The sequence below is a fragment of the Sinocyclocheilus rhinocerous genome, unplaced genomic scaffold (genome assembly GCF_001515625.1).
Source record: "Sinocyclocheilus rhinocerous isolate Xijiao unplaced genomic scaffold, SAMN03320098_v1.1 scaffold444, whole genome shotgun sequence".
NCBI classification, from domain to species: Eukaryota; Metazoa; Chordata; class Actinopteri; order Cypriniformes; family Cyprinidae; genus Sinocyclocheilus; species Sinocyclocheilus rhinocerous.
Genome location: NW_015645540.1, coordinates 2,245,715 through 2,265,830, shown reverse-complemented (window position 1 = coordinate 2,265,830; position 20,116 = coordinate 2,245,715). Strand labels below are relative to the sequence as shown.

At 34.7% G+C, this 20,116-nt stretch overlaps 3 gene segments (V, D, J or C); all 3 read right to left on the bottom strand.

Moving 5' to 3' along the window:
- Positions 1 to 5,349: 5,349 nt before the first annotated feature.
- Positions 5,350 to 5,865, bottom strand: LOC107706302 (Ig kappa chain V-IV region S107B-like). The segment is given in 2 exon segments: positions 5,350 to 5,744; positions 5,826 to 5,865. Coding segments are annotated over 2 exon segments (435 nt in total).
- Positions 5,866 to 11,299: 5,434 nt separating this feature from the next.
- On the bottom strand, positions 11,300 to 11,910 carry LOC107706301 (Ig kappa chain V region K-25-like). The segment is given in 2 exon segments: positions 11,300 to 11,613; positions 11,839 to 11,910. Coding segments are annotated over 2 exon segments (354 nt in total).
- A 2,613-nt stretch (positions 11,911 to 14,523) lies between these two features.
- Positions 14,524 to 16,634, bottom strand: LOC107706300 (T-cell receptor alpha chain V region CTL-F3-like). The segment is given in 3 exon segments: positions 14,524 to 14,742; positions 16,163 to 16,464; positions 16,586 to 16,634. Coding segments are annotated over 3 exon segments (570 nt in total).
- Between the last annotated feature and the right edge of the window lie 3,482 nt (positions 16,635 to 20,116).

Sequence of the window (20,116 nt, the reverse complement as noted above, 5' to 3'; positions counted from 1 at the left end):
TGTTAGATACAATTACATCATGTCAGATCTGTGAACACCGAGTCCCTCCTCTCTGAGCCATTTTATTCACACCTGGGTAAAAAAGAGCCAATTAAACACATTAATGCATATCCATTTCATGAATTTGAATTGTAACCACAGTTCACAATTTAAATTGGAATGAAAATCCATAAAATTTGAGGTGGTTTATATGGTAAATATATATATTTGAAGACAAAACAGTTTAACACATGCCCATGGAAGAGTGCATGGAAAGAAAAGTAGGGACAAAGCTGATGCACTGACTGAGCCGCATATGTATAGTGAAGCTCTAAATGTAAGTTTGGGAGCCTGATCGTTCTGTCCTGTCAATCATCACACAACTGTATATAAGCAGTCATTTAGCTGTCTGTTTACTACTGAATTCTGTTTACCATAAATGCTGTTTACACAGTTTAAGACTCTGAATGACTAAAAAATGGCTGGGACATTCTTTAGTTATGTCTTTTAGTTCTTAAGTTTGGTTGCACTTATAATAAATAACACAATAAGAATACTTTGTTGTGAGAGAGATTTGTTCCCGAGTGAGATCTCAGCATCCACATATCAGCAAATGATAATGAGCTCCCTCTACTGGGTCCCTATAGCTGCATAATGACAATATATTTATATCTGTCTTAAAGTTTCCTCAGCAGCAGATCAGTCAGTTTTTATTCTTAAAAGTCAGAATGTTTTTTATGCTTAAGCTAACAACTTCATTTCTGTGGTAGATTAAATATCACTTGTCAATAATAACATTCTAACCACATTTTAAAAGTTAGAGTTTGACATCTCCAGTATAAAGAAACAGAGAAATAATTCAAAAATAACAACAAATAAAAAGTGGATGATTGAGCAACCAGTTAAGATGAAATAATCCATTCATTTACATTTAGAAAAAGCTACAACCGTCAGAACTGACTGAATGATGAAGGTTCTTGTATGAGTGTTGAGTGTGTTTCAGTCACTGTGGGCCTCAGAGCACAGTAGTACACAGCAGAGTCAGACACTCGAAGATTCTGGATTGTCAGTGGAACTGATTTTGAAGATGTGTCGATATGTGCATTAAATCTGTCTTTGAACTCTTTGTCTTCATCTCCAGTCTTACCAACTCTGTTCAGCATATATTTAGGGACTCTGTTTACTTTTTGCTGATACCAAAAGAGAGTCGGGGAGTACGAAGTTTGATATGTACAGTTGATTATTACAGTTCCACCTTCATAAGCAGTCTGAACTCTTGTTTTCTGCTCAACGCTGTCCTGTGATTCTATTCCTGCAGAACCAAATCATGAAGAAGATCAGCAAAGAAATATCATAAACATTCAAAATGATTTTATATATTGCAAAGAGTATTTAAGAATATTAAAAAGAATTACAAAAATGTTACTTACCCCAGACATATATGAAAACAATGATAGTTTGTTTTATCCAGTCTGTCATCTTTCTTGCTTTAAAAATTAAGTCTAGTCTAAATCCAGATCTTATTCTCACCTCTGATCTAGTCTGTGATAGAGTAAGTGTATATACTCTAGTGAGCAAGAGCACTTGATCTACACTACAGAGTTTGTTTGAAGAGGTTCCTTTGTCTCCTCCCTCTGGCACATCCAGAAACGTCTGAAATCCAGGTTCATGACCAAAAAAAATACATGAAAATGCAAAACAAATCCAGCACAACGTTCATCATAGTTTATTTCAAATTTTGTTGTAGTGGATAAAGGAACAAGTACTTGTTTGTGCTCATATTTTATCGTAATATTTTTTCATATTAAAATGAATTTTCATTTTTTTAAATTCCAACTAATTAAGGTGCTTTAAGACTATGTGTATAAAATTAACCACACAAGTGTCTTAAAGTTTTATGACAGGCCTCAACATAGGTGTTATTACATATGTATTATATTCAGGGCTGGATAGACAGTGGTTGTGATTGTGATATATAATATAAGTGAAAAGAGATTCAGGTTTTTGTATGACATTCTTCATGTTTTGTATCACTGGGCTCCTACTCTTAGAGCACAATAATAGAGAGCTGAATCTGACAGATGTACATCAGTAATAGTGAGTTCAGTGGATGTACGTGATGCAGTCGACTGAAACCGAGGATCAGAGCTGTCTGCATCACTCGCCGACCGTACATTTTTGTATAATAAGAACTGTGGATCTCTGTTGTGATACTGTCTGTACCATTAAAGATAAACATAATCACTACTTGTACTAGGTCTATGTGAGCAGCTCAGCTTGATAGTTTCTCCTTCTTGAGAGTTTTTTTCTGTCCATTTATCTGGCTCAATGCTGTCTCCAGCCACCAAACCTGTCAACAATAAGCACAAATAAACTGATTTTTGATTTGTGAAAGCAAGGCTGACAAAGTACTATGTCAAATATCTTCCACAGCACTTTTACAGAAACATAAAAAATTAGTACATTTGTGGTTTGATGTTTTAAAATTATTTGTATATAATTATTTTAAAAAAACCATTTATCTGGCTCAATGCTGTCTCCAGCCACCAAACCTGTCAACAATAAGCACAAATAAACTGATTTTTGATTTGTGAAAGCAAGGCTGACAAAGTACTATGTCAAATATCTTCCACAGCACTTTTACAGAAACATAAAAATTAGTACATTTGTGGTTTGATGTTTTAAAATTATTTGTATATAATTATTTAAAAAAATCAATGTAATTATATAACAGTGTGCCTGTTCCTACAATGAGAATCAGTATGAAGCATCTGTCCATGTTCAATCAGATCAGCTCAGTTCTCTGTTGAGGCTCTCAGTGCTCTGAGCTGCAAGTCACTGCAGATCAGTCATTAACACACACAGGAACTTCATCCTCTGAATTTTCACTTTCATTTATATGCTGTATTATTTTAGTTCATTTAATTTTGTTTGATAACTAATTTTCCCACCATTTTTGACTGTTCAAAGTACCCGAATAAAACTTAAAGTTCTGAATCTGTTTTATATATTACTGATCTTCTTCAGTTTCACAAATATCTTCCACAGCACTTTTACAGAAACATAAAAAATTAGTACATTTGTGGTTTGATGTTTTAAAATTATTTGTATATAATTATTTTAAAAAAACAATGTAATTATATAACAGTGTGCCTGTTCCTACAATGAGAATCAGTATGAAGCATCTGTCCATGTTCAATCAGATCAGCTCAGTTCTCTGTTGAGGCTCTCAGTGCTCTGAGCTGCAAGTCACTGCAGATCAGTCATTAACACACACAGGAACTTCATCCTCTGAATTTTCACTTTCATTTATATGCTGTATTATTTTAGTTCATTTAATTTTGTTTGATAACTAATTTAAAGTTACTTTAAAGTTCTGAATCTGTTTTATATATTACTGATCTTCTTCAGTTTCAGTCACATGTTTGTCTGGTTGATCAACCATATCCTCTGATCTTCATTCTGTAAAGGTTTTAGAATATTAAATGTAAAACGATGCAAACAATTGAAAATGCAGGTATATTAAATGCATACCAATAGTGTGAAAATAAAAATATCCCTCAGCCTGTGTCACATGACTGTGTCTTGAATACACCTTCAAGATAAATCAGTGAATGGGAGAGCTGCTGTTTTCTCAAAGGTAATATAGTACGTACCTACTGCCCTCTTATGGTTATTTGGAATTTGTGCTCAGCATTTAACCCATCAGAGTGCACACACACAGCAGTGAGTAGTGAACACTAGAGTTGTAACGATATACCGGTATGACGGTTTATCACGGGTCGAACGTGCACGGTTATCATACTGTAAACATTTGCATATCTACGGTTTTTAAAAAAAATGAATGAAAAAAAATCTCAATCACGCACATACAACTTATTTCCGCTCGGCTGCTTCACTCTGCATTCACTTGGCTGCTTAATGTTACACGCACGTGCAGCGGAGAAAATGACAGAGAGATAATATCTCATTTCCATCCCCGCCGAAAAAAAAGTTAATATCTGCAGTATGGGAATACTTCGGATATTTAAAAAAAAAACGAACGCGGGGTTGTCCTTGAGGACAGATCAAATTTGCAAAAAAATGTGGAAGCAAAGTGGCTGCAGAAGCAGGCAATAGGCTACATCCAACATCTTCGCTCATATTCGCGGACACCATCCCTCCGTGCAGATAAAGGTATGTCACATTAATAACAAGTTATAAATTAAGGCCATGATTTCCGTGAAACAGAGGGAATCCCGGTGCAGTCGTGAACATGGAATTTACAGTATAATGAGGATGTCAAGTAAAACGCGTAATCGGGTAGATGGATAAATCGAAAGTATGATATGTGTCTGTGAATATTAAAGCGCAAAGAGACTGCTATATGAATAATCTGCTTGTTTCTGCATGTCTCTGAGTGGTGCCGTTTTATCTACTGCATACTGAAGTACACATACATACATGGTGTTTTCAGCGTCAGGTAATACTAATCCCGTGCGAATAGGGCTTAAAATACATAAACATGAACATCAGCAGAGCTGCTCTGAGAGAAAACATAAATAAACATTTCTTAGTTTTATTTGAGAAAAACCATTGTCAAATACACTCTGAAACTCAAAGGTCCGCTACAACCCGTCAAAATAAACATTCAATTTAATTTGCAATTATGACAGATGTTCTTCAAAGTTATAATAACAACAATAATAATATTCTTTATAATAAAATAATTTATTTAAACATTGTTTTCAAGGAATATCATGTTTGTCCATGTTTTAACTTTGCCAAAAATAAAAGGAGTTGTACATTTTCATTTAAATTTCATTTTAAAACATTAATTAAAATGTTAAAGTGTGATATAGATATACATAAGGTGTACAGCTTTATTTTTTTATTTTTTTATTTTTTAAATTAATTAATTAATTAATTTATTTTTTCATAAGGGAGACTTCAATACTTTCATTCAAATGGTTTCAAGTTTGTTGTAATAAAGGATTTGTTCATTCAAATAACTTGTTCTTGTTCTTTTAAGAGTCATTGTTACTGATAAGAATTATTGTTTAATATATACCGTGATAACCATGAAACCATGATATTTCCTGAGATGATTATCATACCGTAAAAATCTCATACCGTTACAACCCTAGTGAACACACACCGTGAACACACACCCGGAGCAATGGACAGCCATTTTGCTGCAGCGCCCGTGGAGTAATTGGGGGTTAGGTGCCTTGATCAAGGTCACCTCAGTCATGTACAAGCCGACACCAAGACACGAATCCATAACCTTCAGGTTATACGTTTAACTTTCTAACCATTAGTCCACGACTGCCCTGTTGACTCACTTTAGAATGTTGCTTTGTTTTATGTTTTGATCCTTTCTGCATTAGATTACTTAAATTTCTCTCTCTCTTGTCTCTCATTGTAACTCTGTCTCTGTTTTTTGTAGAGAGCTGATGTGTTTCCTGTGACTGTGGGCACCAGAGCACAGTAGTACAGAGCAGAGTCTGATACAGCAGCAGAGGAGATCTTCAGATCCACATGGTTTTGTTCCCTTTTTGTAGTGTTAACAGTGAATCTTGGATCTACAACAGACCGCTGAGCTTCTTTTGCAGTGTCGTAGGTGAGTACAAGAAATACAGGTTTTGATCTTCCATACTGACGGTACCAGTGGAGATAATCTGTACCTACAGAGTCAGAAAAATTACAGGATAATGTAATACTTGAACCCTCCTCAGCAAAAACATTGGTTTTGTTTGGTTTGATGACATTTCCAAAGACAGCAGCTGAAAAAGAAGAGGTACATTTGTTTATTATTTTCTTCTTTTGATGATCAAACAAATAATCAGCCAAATGAATACACATACCGGTTGAGGCACAGAACAGAATAACTGAATGAAGATTCATTGTACAAGTGTTCACTCTGAGAAGCGTCAGACTGAATCATTTCAACCACAGTCTCTGTCAGACATAATTAGATCATGTCTGATGTAAGTCCCTCCTCTTATTAAACTTCAAGACAAAAGAGAAGCTTTATTTTGAAGGAATAGTTTATTTTTTCCGGGCCTGGCTCATTACTGCTACCATTATGTGAATCAACTTTTCTTTCCATTATTGTTAAGATTAATTCTAAGTAATAATATTGTAAGTGGGTGCATAGTAGATTTTGTACACAAGTTAAAATTAACTTTAGTCATACTTTGGTGTCAGTCAGTCTGTCACAGTAAGATTTAAAAAACAAAACTACTTGAAACACATATTCTGGAAGCTTTAGGTTTTTTGCAAATGTAACATAAATGAAGTGTTGCACACCTGTAGTACATTTTTAACACACAGTTGCAACCCTAAAACTTTTTAAGCATTTTATCTTTCTGAAAAGCTTTTTTTTTGCCATTTTTTTTCCTTTCATAAAACATTTTTCCTATCAACCTTACACAGGTGTTTGCAGTTATTATCTAACAATGAGGTTTTGATTTGGTTTTCATAGTAAGAGCTTAAAAAAATGCTTTATAGTTTTTATACGACTTGTTTCATATTTTGTATCATTGGGCTTCAACTCTTAAAGCGCAGTAATAGAGAGCTGAATCTGACACAGTCACACTGCTAATAATGAGTTCAGTCCACATGCAAGAAGTGCTTGACTGGAATCGAGGATCAGAGCTGTGCTTAACACTGTTTGTTCGTGCTCCTTCGCGTAATAAATATTGAGGTTCTCCATTAGGATATTGTCTGTACTAGTACAGACGTACATTTTCACTGTCTGAATCATATGAGCAGCTCAGCGTTACAGACTCTCCTTCTGTTTTGATGATGCTCGTCCCTTTATTTGGCTCAGTTTTGTTCACAGCTGTCACATCTGCAAACATTAAGAACAATATTACCGGTAACTAACTTTGTCTTAGGTTAAATGTTGTATATTAGTAAAGACATCTTTACAAATTTAAAATTGTGTTGATAGAAAAATCAGTAAAAAATACATCCAATGTTTTATAGGGTTTTAAAATCATAAATGATGCACCTGATGCCATAATGAAAAGCAGCAGCATGTATTTGTTCATGGTGAATATGATCAGATCAGTTGTGTGTTAATTCTCTCAGTGCTCTGTGCTCTGACTGTGTGTTACTGAAGCTTTCTGCTGTTCATGACATTTAGGAACTTCCTGCTCTCTGTAAGTGTGAAATCAAAGCTTTGAACCTTAAATAATAGTGTTTAACAGAATGATATATGAAAAAACGATACCAAAAATCTCCATGCATTTTGGTCACTTTTCACACGATATTAAAAAATGTAGTATACATTTTTACAAATTCTGTAATTGCGGTTCCAAGTGAATATCTGAGAACACTGCCACCTTGTGGCACATTATACCTGCACAATCTGTTACACATGGTAATAGATTGAAACTTTAACTGCTGGCTACTTTTGTATGATTTTAATTAGCAATATTAGGATGCTTTGTTCAGTTTTTAATGTCACATTGATTCATTTCAGCTATACATATGTAAATTTGGATTCATCAACTTTTATCAGTTTATTTCTTTTCATTCACTTGCAGTATCATTCAACTTACTAACTGCTGCAGTTTATGGATTCTCTTTTAGTCTTTAACTCTGTATCTATTGATTGTTCTCATTGGATTAAATGAGGAAAGGTTTTTGTACAGTGTTCTTGTGTTTCCTGTGACTGTGGGCTGCAGGGCACAATAATACAGAGCAGAGTCTGATACAACAGCAGAGAAGATCTCCAGATCCACACGGTTGATTTCTTTTGTAGCTTTTGAATACAGACGAAGATCAGGCTCAGATTTACTTGAATATTCATTGACAAGAAGTAGGAACTCTGGTTTTGCGCCGAGATACTGTCGATACCACTGGAGAGAGTCAACATTGCCAGTGGTACTGTAATTACAAGACAGAGTCACATTTTTACCCTCAACAACATATTTTTCTGAAGACAGTGGTTGAATTGTATCAGCAAAAGAAGTTCCTGTGGAAAAGAAAAGAATCTTGATTATTTAAGCAATAGAATAATGAAAAGACTCAAATGGATTTTTATTTTATTAATTTTTTTCAGCTGTTTATTTATTTTTTTGTATTATAATAAACATTGATTGAATGCATATCTCTTACCCATGCAAAGTTGGATAATTATACAGGTAAAGACAAACATGATGTCTTCAGAGAGTCAGTGATGACTACAATAGTATCTGAATAACTGTTTTCACTCTCACACTCTGTGTGAATAAGCTCCACCCACTGCTGTAGTGTGTTTATTTTTTTAAAATAGAGAAAAAAATATGCTTATGTCGGAAACTGCACAGGATGTTATGTGTTTATGTGTATCAGTTACAGTGGGCTGAAAAGCACAGTAAACAACACGCACACCCTGGACTGAGAGAAAAACTGAGCTTAAGGTTTTGTTGAGACATTTTTTTTCACTGTTGTTTGATCCAATTGAGAGTTTATGGAGCATGTAAACTGGGAATCTTAACAGAATCTTGTGTATAGATATGTTCTAATTAAGTTACATTTAACAATTAAGTTTTACCAAGAACTGCAGTCATTAAAAGTAAATTCCTCCACAGATTAATGTTGTTTTACGTAAAGCAGGTAAGGTTTCCAATGCACAGCTGTTTGCAGAGGTTAAACACATACATTAGGAGCTTAAATAAATAGTTACTACCAACATCATAGATTATGCCACACTGTGGACAACATCTGAAATTACATAGTTTCATTACATTGAGAGAGAGAGAGAGAGAGAGATTCATTTTATTAAAAAAAAACTAGAATGTCGTTCTTTTGCTTCACAGAGATTACTGATATATCAAGAGGATGGCCACATATCATTAATGTAGCAATGCATGTGGCTTTGGATTTGCTGAGGAGATGTCTGGATAAAGCTGGACATTTTCTTGTTAGTTTGTCAGTGTGAAGGTCAAGAATAGCCCAAAATAGTGCCGTAGACTATGTAAACAAAGTTCTAATGTTGACTTGCATATACTTTTCATTAAAAAATAGTCATTAGTAAAAAAAATTGTCAGTAATATTTACATAGTCAACATCACTATTCTTGACCATTAAGGTTCTTCACACTTACAAACTAACAAGAAAATGTTATACCGTCAACAGTTTGGTTGCCAACATTCTTCAAAATGTCTTCTTTTGTACTCAACAGAAGAAAGATACTCATACAGGTTTAGGAACAACTTGAGGGTGAGAGTTAATTATGACAGAATCTTCATTTTGGGGCGAACTATCCTTTTAAGAGCACAGAACCTGATGATGCAATTAGTGCGACTGCAACAAATTCATGTGCAAGACGTGCATTTGTGGTTAAAAAGTATACAAGTTTTTATTTATTTATTTATTTATTTATTTTTAGAAAATGACCAATTGTTTCACTAGATTCATCGGCTGTGATCATGTAGAGCCATTTGAAGCTGCACTGAAACTGCAATTTGGACCTTCAGCCCGTTGGCCACCATTGAAGTCCATTATATGGAGAAAAATCCTGGAATGTTTTCCACAAAAACCTTAAATTCTTTGAGACTGAAGAAAGAAAGACATGAACATCTTGCATGACATGGGGGTGAGTAAATTATAAGGACATTTTTATTCTGGAAGTGAACTAATCTTTTAAACTCAAACTTTAACTGTAAAATCAGTTGTATATCCACATATTCATTTCTACATGACTGACTGTACATTATCCCTTACATAGATTGACTGGACTGGGTAAATAAGGTCCTCCTGAACATTTGTTGTGTCCACCAGTTTACTAAAGCATGTTGTCACATTTGTGTAATACAGATGCAATACTGTGTATCAGGTTTTTTTACAGTGTTCTTTTCTTGTGTTTCCTGTGACTGGGCTGCAGGGCACAATAATACAGAGCAGAGTCTGATACAGCAGCAGAGAAGATGATCAGATCCACACGTTTGATTTCTTTTGTAGCTTTTGAATAAAGTATCAGAGCAGAGTCTGATACTTTAGCTTACTTTAGGATAGCTTCAGATCCACACGTTTGATTTCTTTTGTAGCTTTTGAGTATAGACGAAGATCAGGCTCAGATTTACTTGAATATTTGTTGACAAGAAGTAGGAACTCTGATTTTGCTCCAAGATACTGGCGATACCACAGGAGAGAGTTAACAGTGCCAGTATTGGTACTGTAATTACAAGACAGAGTCACATTTTTCTGAAGGCAGTGGTTGTATTGTATCAGCAAAAGAAATTCCTTATTATTATTATTATTATATAGAATATATAGAATTATTATTCAGGTAAAGAGAAACATGATGCCTTCAGAGAGACAGTGATGGCAAAAATAGTGTTTGAACAACTGTTTCACTCTGTCTCACTCTCAACAAGGTGAATAAAGTCCACCGACTGCTGGAGTGTTTATTTTCTAAAAAAATAAAAATAAAAAATATGGGGGAAAATTCTTATGTTCAAAACTGCACATTTCAGAGCTCTTAGTTCTTGTCAGGATGGATGTTTTATGTGTTTCAGTCACTGTGGCCTGCAGAGCACAGCAGTACACAGCAGTCGGATAAACAGATCCTGGATTGACAGAGAAACTGAGTTTGAGGATTTGTTGAGATCTGCATGAAACCTTTCCTTATTTATATATTTATTTATTTCCAATGTTGTTTTATCCAGTTGAGTTATGGAGCATGTAAACTGGGAATCTTAACAGAATCATGTATATAGAAATGTTTTTATGTAAGATACAGTTTTGTTACATTTAAAAGTTAAGTTATTTACCAAGAACAGCAAGTAAATTCCTCTGCAGATTAACATAGTTTATGTACAGCAGGCAATGTTTGTCTTTGATCACAGAAATTACGGATATAACAACACAATTTAATTATAAGGCATGGCCACATATTGTTAATGTTGCAAACGCATATGGCTTTGCATTTGCTGAAGAGAAGTTTGGGTTATATTTTAGCTGGATTTAGATGGATAAAGTTTGTAAGTGTGAAGAAGCTCAGTGTTCAAGAATAGTATCATTGACTATGTAGGTAAATGAAGTTCTAATACTGACCTGCATATGGCTTTCTTGAAATAAAATGTATATTGATTAAAATGTAGTTATTAATGTAGAAATTAAGATGAAATATTCATACTCTGAAGCTGGAAAGTGATATCCAGAAGATATTGTTAATATTTCTTTTAAGTTTTATTGCAGGCCTAATTTCACCTCACACAGGTGTGACCACATATTTTATTACATTCAGGTCTGGATAGATTGGGGTTTTGATTGTGGTTTTCACTAGATTGGTTCAAAGTGAAAAGAGCTTCAGGTTTTTGTACGACATTCTTCATGTTTTGTATCACTGGGCTGCTACTCTTAGAGCACAATAATAGAGAGCTGAATCTGACAGACGTACATCAGTAATAGTGAGTTCAGTGGATGTACGTGATGCAATCGACTGAAATCGAAGATCAGAGCTGTCTGCATTACTATATGATTGTGCACCTTTACGTAATAAATACTCAGGTTCTATGTTGGCATACTGTCTGTACCAGTACAGGTAAACATATTCACTGTTTGCACTATATGAGCAGCTCAGCTTGACAGTTTCTGTTTCTTTAGAAGTTTTTTCTGTCCCTTTATCTGGCTCAATGTCGTCTCCAGTCACCAAACCTGTCAACAAAAAGCACAAATTAGCTGATCTTTTATTTGTGAAAGCAAAGTTTACGAAATAATAACGCTAACATGTTTCACAGCACTTAAAAAAAATTAAATAATAATAATAAAATAAAATAAAAAAACATAAAACATGATTATTTAAAAAAAAAAAATAATAATAATAAAACATGATTATTTAAATACACTGTTTCAGTTGTTTTTACTCCACAAATAATGTACCTGTTCCCACAATGAGAATCAGTATGAAGCATCTGTCCATGTTCAATCAGATCAGCTCAGTTCTCTGTTGAGGCTCTCAGTGATCCGAGCTATAAGTCACTGCAGATCAGTCATTAACACACACACAGGAACTTCCTGCTTTAATTACTCTATGACATTGTGTTTTGCACTCTTGTTTTAGTGGGTGGGGAAAGTGAATGAACAGCGCTCTCTTCCGCATTCAATATCCATGACTGAGTTGCCCTTGAGCAAGGCACCGCACCCCCAATTACTCCACGGGCGCTGCAGCAATGGCTGCCCACTGCCCCTCGGGTGTGTGTTCAGTGTGTGTTCACTACTCAATGCTGTGTGTGTGCACTTGGATGGGTTAAATGAAGAGAACAAATTCCAAGTATGCATACTTACAATACTTGGCCACATGTCACGTCATTTCACTTCACTTCGTCACTCATTTCATCTTATTTCTCATGAACATAGAAACATAACTGAAGGAAATGTGCACAATATTTACTTTCTAATTAAACAATCTAGATTTTTATATAACAACAATTTGAACTAGCAGGAGCTCCATGTGAATGTGTGCACCATTTATTACACAGATGATAAGCATTTAAGATATTTTTACGTTTGCTACATTTGACAGATTTTTTTTATTTATTTATAAGACAGTATTGTAGGAATTCAATGACCTTCATATTTAAATTGGTAAAGATTCGCTCACTTTAGAGCATTACTTTTTCTGTTGTTTTTCCAATAGACTAATTAAATAGTTTGTCTACCTTTCGATTTTAATGGCTACCCATGATTTTAGTCACTGTTTTCATTATTTCACCAACAAACATTCTTGGTTTAAAAAAAACAATTCAGAGCTCAAAATAACTAAATACTAAGCTTTTAATGGTCTTAACTACAAATTACTGGTGAGGAAATTTGAAAGAATTAAGCAAAGCTCCTTAAGTCATTGCTTAGAATGACAAAGATAGAATGAAGGTTTTGGCAGAATATAGAAAGTTTGATTCAGAGTGGTTCAGCAGAGTTGTGTGGAGTTATAAATCATGATAAGAATACAAGCTGTACAATGGTGATGCGCCAGAGCAGTGTTTTTGAAGATTTGGAAAGAAATACAATAACGAATAATGAATGAATCTCTACCACAGTGAAGCAAGATGTGGGGAGCCTTTTCAGCTGCTGGTACTGGTGAGCTGTTTCACTGTTCAATGTTTTGGAGTATAAGAGAATATTGCAGAATGGCTTGCTTTCTACAGCTGAAAAGTTGTTGTCTAAAGAGGAATGATCAGATGTTTTTCAACAAGAAAATGCTCTTGCCCACACTATGTAGACAACTATGATGTGACTTGAAAATAGTCCATCAGGCTCATGTTTTGGCCTGATCAGAGTACAGATTAGAACCTATTGAAAGGTTTTCACACTGCGCTTAACCCTGAGTTATCGTCATTCCATACACCGCTTTTAACCCCAGGTAAAGGAACGTTTCACATATGTAATTTATAAAAGTGTGGTTAGCACCATTTTTTACCCGAGGTTATGAAACCATGTTCTGGAGCATGGTTAGCACTGCTTTTGTAAAACGGAGCGGTGTTAGAATGTTACTGCTGGATGCTTAGCAACAGACAACCAATCAGAAATCGAACAGTGTGGCTCATGTCACATCTGTAACAGGAACTGCAGGTTGTATAAACAGTACAGCATTTGACGGAAAAATAAGAAATGTCAAATGACAGAAAAAGTGTCAATGTCCATCTCAGGAGGCTTAAAACAGGCAAGGAGGACCTCTGTGGCGACATTATTTAACTGACAGGATAACTGATGCGAGAAAAGCCATGTAAGCACTAAGCAGGTTCGTCCAATCATTGACACTGACACCGCAAATATGCAAATAAGGACTCAGGAATGTGTACTGTGAAACGGCAGCTTATAAATACCCAGAATTAACTTTTAACCCTGGGTAAAGTATAAGCAGTGTGAAACATAAAGCAAGATAACCCAGGATTCCATTTACCTGGGGTTTAGAATGACCCAGGGTTCACTATTTCAAGTGTGAAAAGCCCAAGAGTATCTGGTCTCACATTAAACTCCAATTAACTGGGAGACTTTTTTCAACTACTCATGTTTGAAGCCATCAGTATTGAGTGGAAAAACTGTCTGCAAGTTTACCCACACAGCTTAAACATTTGAAGAAAACATAAGGGAAAGGCTATCCTGTATTAAAGGGGTCATATGATGCGATTTCATTTTTTCCTTTCTCTTTGGAGTGTTACAAGCTCTTGGTGCATAAAGAAGATCTGTAAATTTGCAAAGACTAAAGTCTCAAATCCAAAGAGATATTCTTTATAAAAGTTAAGAGTTAGCCACACCTACCTAAAACGGCTCGTTCGAACACGCCCCGTTTTGTAAAAATCGACGCGTTTCAAAAAGGCGGGGCATAGAGGAGAAACAATAATGTACAGTATGTGGAAAATAATGTGGTTTTTTAACTTTAAACCGCATAAACACATTTCATTACACCAAATACACAAAATAATGTTCTTTTTAGCAGCATCATATGACCCCTTTAAGTTACTTCATCTACACTATTTGTGCAGTTCTTGCTAATTTCGTGACCAGTGATTTGTGGTTAAAATAGTAAAATGTGGTTTAAACACGTTAAACTGTCTTGACTGCAGTTCAGCTCATGTGTTTTTGTATGTGGTTTGACTTGAGTTTTCTCACTGTGGGCTTCAGAGCACAGTAGTACACAGCAGAGTCAGACACACGCAGATTCTTGATTGTCAGTGGAACTGAATTTGATGACACTTCAGAGTGAAATCTCTCCTGGAACTGAACATCATTTTCTCCTCCATATTTGTTTCTCCGCAGGATGTATTTAGGAAAGTCATTTGCTCTCTGGATGTACCAGAATAGTTCTTCTTGTACTGAGACTGTTTTATATTTACACTTTAGTCACATGTTGTTCTGTCTGATCAACTGTGTCCTCTGATCTGCACTCTGTAAATGTTTAAGGATATTTAATGTACAATACAATACAACATATAATCAACTTACATCAATACAGTTGTATTAAATGAAACTTCATACCAAAAACGAATAGTGCAAAGAGAAATAATATATTCCTCAACTTGTGTGACATGACTGTGTCTATGCTGAATACACCTTGAAGTCTAGAAAAATCAGTGAATATGAGAGTTTTGCTTTTGGTATTATAATAATGATCCAAGGAGGAGCTTGTGGAGACCTATAAAAGCTGCTGTATTATCAAATGTAATATTGAGCACCTACTGCCCTCTTCTGGTTAACTACAAGTATATTGCATAAGTGGCATCTCAAGTACAAGTCAAATTTATTGTCATTCTGCTAGCTATATGTTACTACAAAGGAACGAAATGTTGTGCCTCACAGGACCACAGTGCTAGATATATAAACATGTATAAACCTATACATAGCTAAACTATTGAAAGAAGTAATCTAACTACATACACTTAACATATACTTTAAATGCATACAATATATACAGAACAACACTGTGCAATGGTATAAAAAGGACAGTACAAAAAGACACATTTAGGGCAAACAGTGCAAATGGAGAGTGTTCAAGACATAATAGACAGACTGTATTGTATGTACATGTAAACGTGTTTCAGGTGAGACTTAGTTGCAGCGAGTATGCTTCTCGTATCTTTTAATGTAATAAAAGATCTGCACTATTTAATTTTTGGTTCGTCTATTAGTTTATGTATAAGCCACATTTGTCTATGAAGTGACTCATCATTCATAAGCATAAAAATATAATGCAAATGTGAAGAATATTTTGGGCCAGATATTAAAAAAACAGGGCAATCCCATAAAAGCACAGATGGGTGTGGAAAGTTCAGCGAGTGATCTACTGACAGCAGCACAAATTAGCAGCTATCGCAGCCAATGTCGAGCGCAAAATGGGTTAAGGCGTGCTTTTGGGGGGACTTAAATAATGGTTCAAATACCAGTAAATTGACAACCGCAAACCTTAGTAAAAAAAAAAAAAAAAAGAATATTATTTCAGCTGCATGAACAATAGCAAATCACCTGAAACCAACAGTAGGGGGAAATTAATACAAAATTAAATGCAACTAAACTGTAAAATTAGATAATGTAAACTGAATGTACACTTTTAAGTAAAAGAAACCTACTAAAATAGAATATATTTATGGATTAAAGGGGTTTTATAAATGAAATCATAGACTAAGCAAAAAAAATTTAATTGCATGATGTAATGTATCCTGTTGCATTGTTGGAGTTCTTGTATGAGTGTTGAGTATGTTTTAGTCACTGTGGGCTGCAGAGCACAGTAGTACACAGCAGAGTCAGACACACGCACATCCTGGATTGTCAGTGGAACTGAAGTTTTGCTGAGATTCGCATGAAATCTCTCCTTGAATTCTTCCTCACTGTTTCCAGATTTAGAATATTTATTTAGCATGTACTTGGGGATTCCACTGACTTTCTGCTGGTACCAGAAGAGAGTCGGGTTTGTGAAAGCAGTCTGATATGTACAGTCGATCGTTACAGTAGCACCTTCAAAACCAGATTGAATCCTTGTATGCTGATCAACTTTGTCTTGGGATTTACATCCTGAAATTGAATGAAAACATTATGATTAAAAAAGAAAGCAAAAAAATATGCACGTACACACGTAATGAAAATTCATTTTAAATATATTTGAAAAGAATCATTATTTGATAGTGCTACTCACCCCAGATATACAAAACTACGATCACAATGGCACTTTTCCACAGTGCCATTATATACAATTGAAATCACCAACTCTTGAAAAATGTGCAGAGATGTTGTGATCCTCTTCCTCTTTCTGCATCTGTTAAAGCAGCAATACATTCAAATCACTTGGTCTGACTGCTGGGAGGAGCCTGTGCTACAGTGAGTGTCAGTCAAGACTGTAATATTGTGTATATGTAAAACCATATCAACTAATTATGTCTATATGTACAATGATTAATCTTAGAATGTAAATGCAGTATGCATCCACTCATTTGATTAGCTTATATCACTTAATTCACTGAAGCACACTGTACACTCTCTTATTACACTTCTCTGAATTATTTGACTGGTTGGTCAAACGTTGCATTCAGCACCAGTCTTATATTTCCTAATATTTACCATCATCCATAGCAATGCTGTATAGTCCGATTGGTCCGCTCATCACAGTAACTGAAAAACCAGAGCAGACTCTCTAGTTCGAAACAAAGGCAACTGGCACTATCATGCGTCTCAGTCATCAATGGTCTTGAAAATTATCTTAGATGTCTTCAGTATTTAAATTACTATTAAATTGTTGCAGAGTTCATCTTGTTCTGTATGTTGTCATGGATATTCATAGTTACAAGTAAAATTATTAAATAAACTCAACTCAAACTTTAACAAAACAAATGTGTTACATTTAAGGGGAGACACTGCAGGCAAAAACACTGTTTTTTCATGCACCTATCAAGTTTGAGATTTTGGGCTTTTTGGTTTTTCATAAAGTGTTTTTTCAGACTAGTGGAAAGAAAACACCCAAAAGACACTGTTAAGTGTTTCTTTTATAGCACTTTATCTATTTGTGTCAATAGATTTCAATTACAATACATATATTTAAAGGCCATTTTCTCAAAATGATTTTTTTCTCCTACACTGAGCCATAAATCTCCACTTCAGTAGCACTTACACACACCAAACTTTACATTTTTATTCCTGTCTATATCCTGAAGGGTTTTACAGAGGGATTTGTTCATATATAATTTGCTTCATTATATACAATTTATATACAAATAATGTTTGCAATTATCAATGTAATCAATCAGCTGGGTAAGTAAGGCCATAACTATTAGTTGTTGTTTTTTACCCTATTCACCTGCAGTGTCTCGCCTTAACAGTTATTTACCAAGGACTGCAGCCATTAAAAGTAAATTTCTTATTCAAATTAACATAATTTATGTACAGCAGCCAATGTTAGTCTAATAAGTTTTCCAGTGGACAATTGTTTGTAGAAGTTACACATATACAGCAGGAGCTTAAATAAACAGTTGCCACAAACATTGTTTGTTATACTTTATTGTTCAGCCTTGGCTGAAAATTAGTCTTTGGTCTTGCTTAACATTCAACAATAACAATACAATACACATATCAATACAATTAAAATATCACATCAAATAAATACTTAATACATTCATCCCTCCTAAAGACAATGCAGTCCTACCCTTTGTTCAAGAGACTTATTGCATATGGCACAAACCTTTGTTTATATATTGCTTTAGTTGCCTTCAGTGTCCTATAACGGCGCCCAGATGGTAGCAATTCGAAGGCATAGTTCAGAGGCTGTGTTATTTCTCCACTTATAGCCAAAGCTTTCCTCCTAACTGCCATATCATACAGCTGATCAATTGATTTTTGCTTAGACTCTATTATTTTACTTGACATCCTTATGATCCTGTTTAATTTCACTTTATTTACAGAAGTAATTCGCCCAAACCAAACCATTATTATACCCTAAAACACTTTCTATTAGACTAGTATAAACTCTTTGTAGAACACCTTGGCTAACAGAAAATTCTCTCAAATTCCGTAGCACATATAACTTGCTTTACACCATTTCTCTAATTTCAGAACATGCTCTTTATACTCATAATCAACACAATCTTTCCATAAGAGTGCAACCAGTGCCATATCATCAGCATATTTATATAATTTATAATTTGTACTCTGCATTTGCATTTGCATCTCATTTGTATAGACAAATAATAGGGAAGACAAAATGTATCCTTGAGGTGCTCCTGTATTTAGAAACATAATGTCTGATTTAACCCCCCTAACACAGACTTGTTGTGGTCTATCTGTTAAGAAATTTTTAATCCAATGAATTATTACTCCGCTCACTCCTAAAACTAAAAGACGTTCTAAAAGTAGATGTATCTGCATCGTATTAAATGCAGATGCATAATCAATGAAAAGAACACGTGCATAGGCCTTTGCTTGTTGTAAATGACTAACAGTTGTATCGACCATAGTGAGCGTAGCATCCTCGGTCCCTCTTTGTGGCTTATACGCAAATTGCAATACATCTAGGTGCTCTGATATGTACGATTTAAGATGATAACTAATGACCCTTTCCATGCATTTAGCAAGTGAGTCAAGGCTACAGGGCGGAAGTCTTCTCATTTTTTCACCCCCACTTTTTTAGGAATGGGCCGTATAAATGACAATTTCCACATATTAGGCACAATCTGAGAATTTAATAAAAACTGAAATAATTTTGTTAAAGGGTCAGTTAATTCATTCGACACAAACCTTTAAAACATGGCCCCTAAGGTCATCTGGACCTGGCGCTTTACAGGACCTGATTTGCGACACATTCTAATTAGTGTTCACCAATCAAGCAAACAGGTGAACCCACAGGAATCCTGGCACCAGTTTCTTCAACCTTATCTTTGTTACCAACCTCACCATATCTTCCATAAAACAAGTTTAAATCATTAACCCATTTTAAAATATCTGTCTATAATATCATTATTTACACCTTTTAAGTCACGCCCCATCATCTTATTTAACCCTTGCCAAGCACTCCTTGCATTATGATTTGCTACCTGATCCTCTACCTTACTTTTAAAATCAATTTTTGCTTTTTGTATCATAGCTCTTAATTCCTTTCTTTTCATCTTAAAACCCTCAAAGTCATTTTCACGAAAGGCTGCATTTTTCTCATTAAAGTATTTCTTCAGATCTTTAGTAAACCATGGTTTGTTATTTGAAAAGATTTTAACCACTTTAGTATCAATAACAGTATCTTCACAGAATTGAGTATAAGAAGTGATACAGTCTGATAATTCATAAGGGTCTCTGCATGAATAAAAGAAAACTCATTTTCTGTGCGCCCACAGATCGCGATCATAAAGACAGTCACTTGCTTCATTCCTGAATGATTCAGCCGTTGAAATGAATCAATTGAATGAATGAGTCAGTGATAAAATCAGTGACTTGCCGCCACCTGCTGGTGGTTTCAGTTTCATTTTTAGGTATAATTTCAGTTATTTAAATCATTTAATATTTCTGTATTAAAAATTTTATATTTAAAACATTAATCTCAACATGAATTTATTAATTTAATTGCACTCATGCCACCTCTGAGAATCATTAAACATCTGAAAATGTACCTACAAGCCACTTTTGTGTTCTTCTGTGCACCCTTTGTAGTACAAATTACTTTTTTATTAATACTAATTTCATATGATTG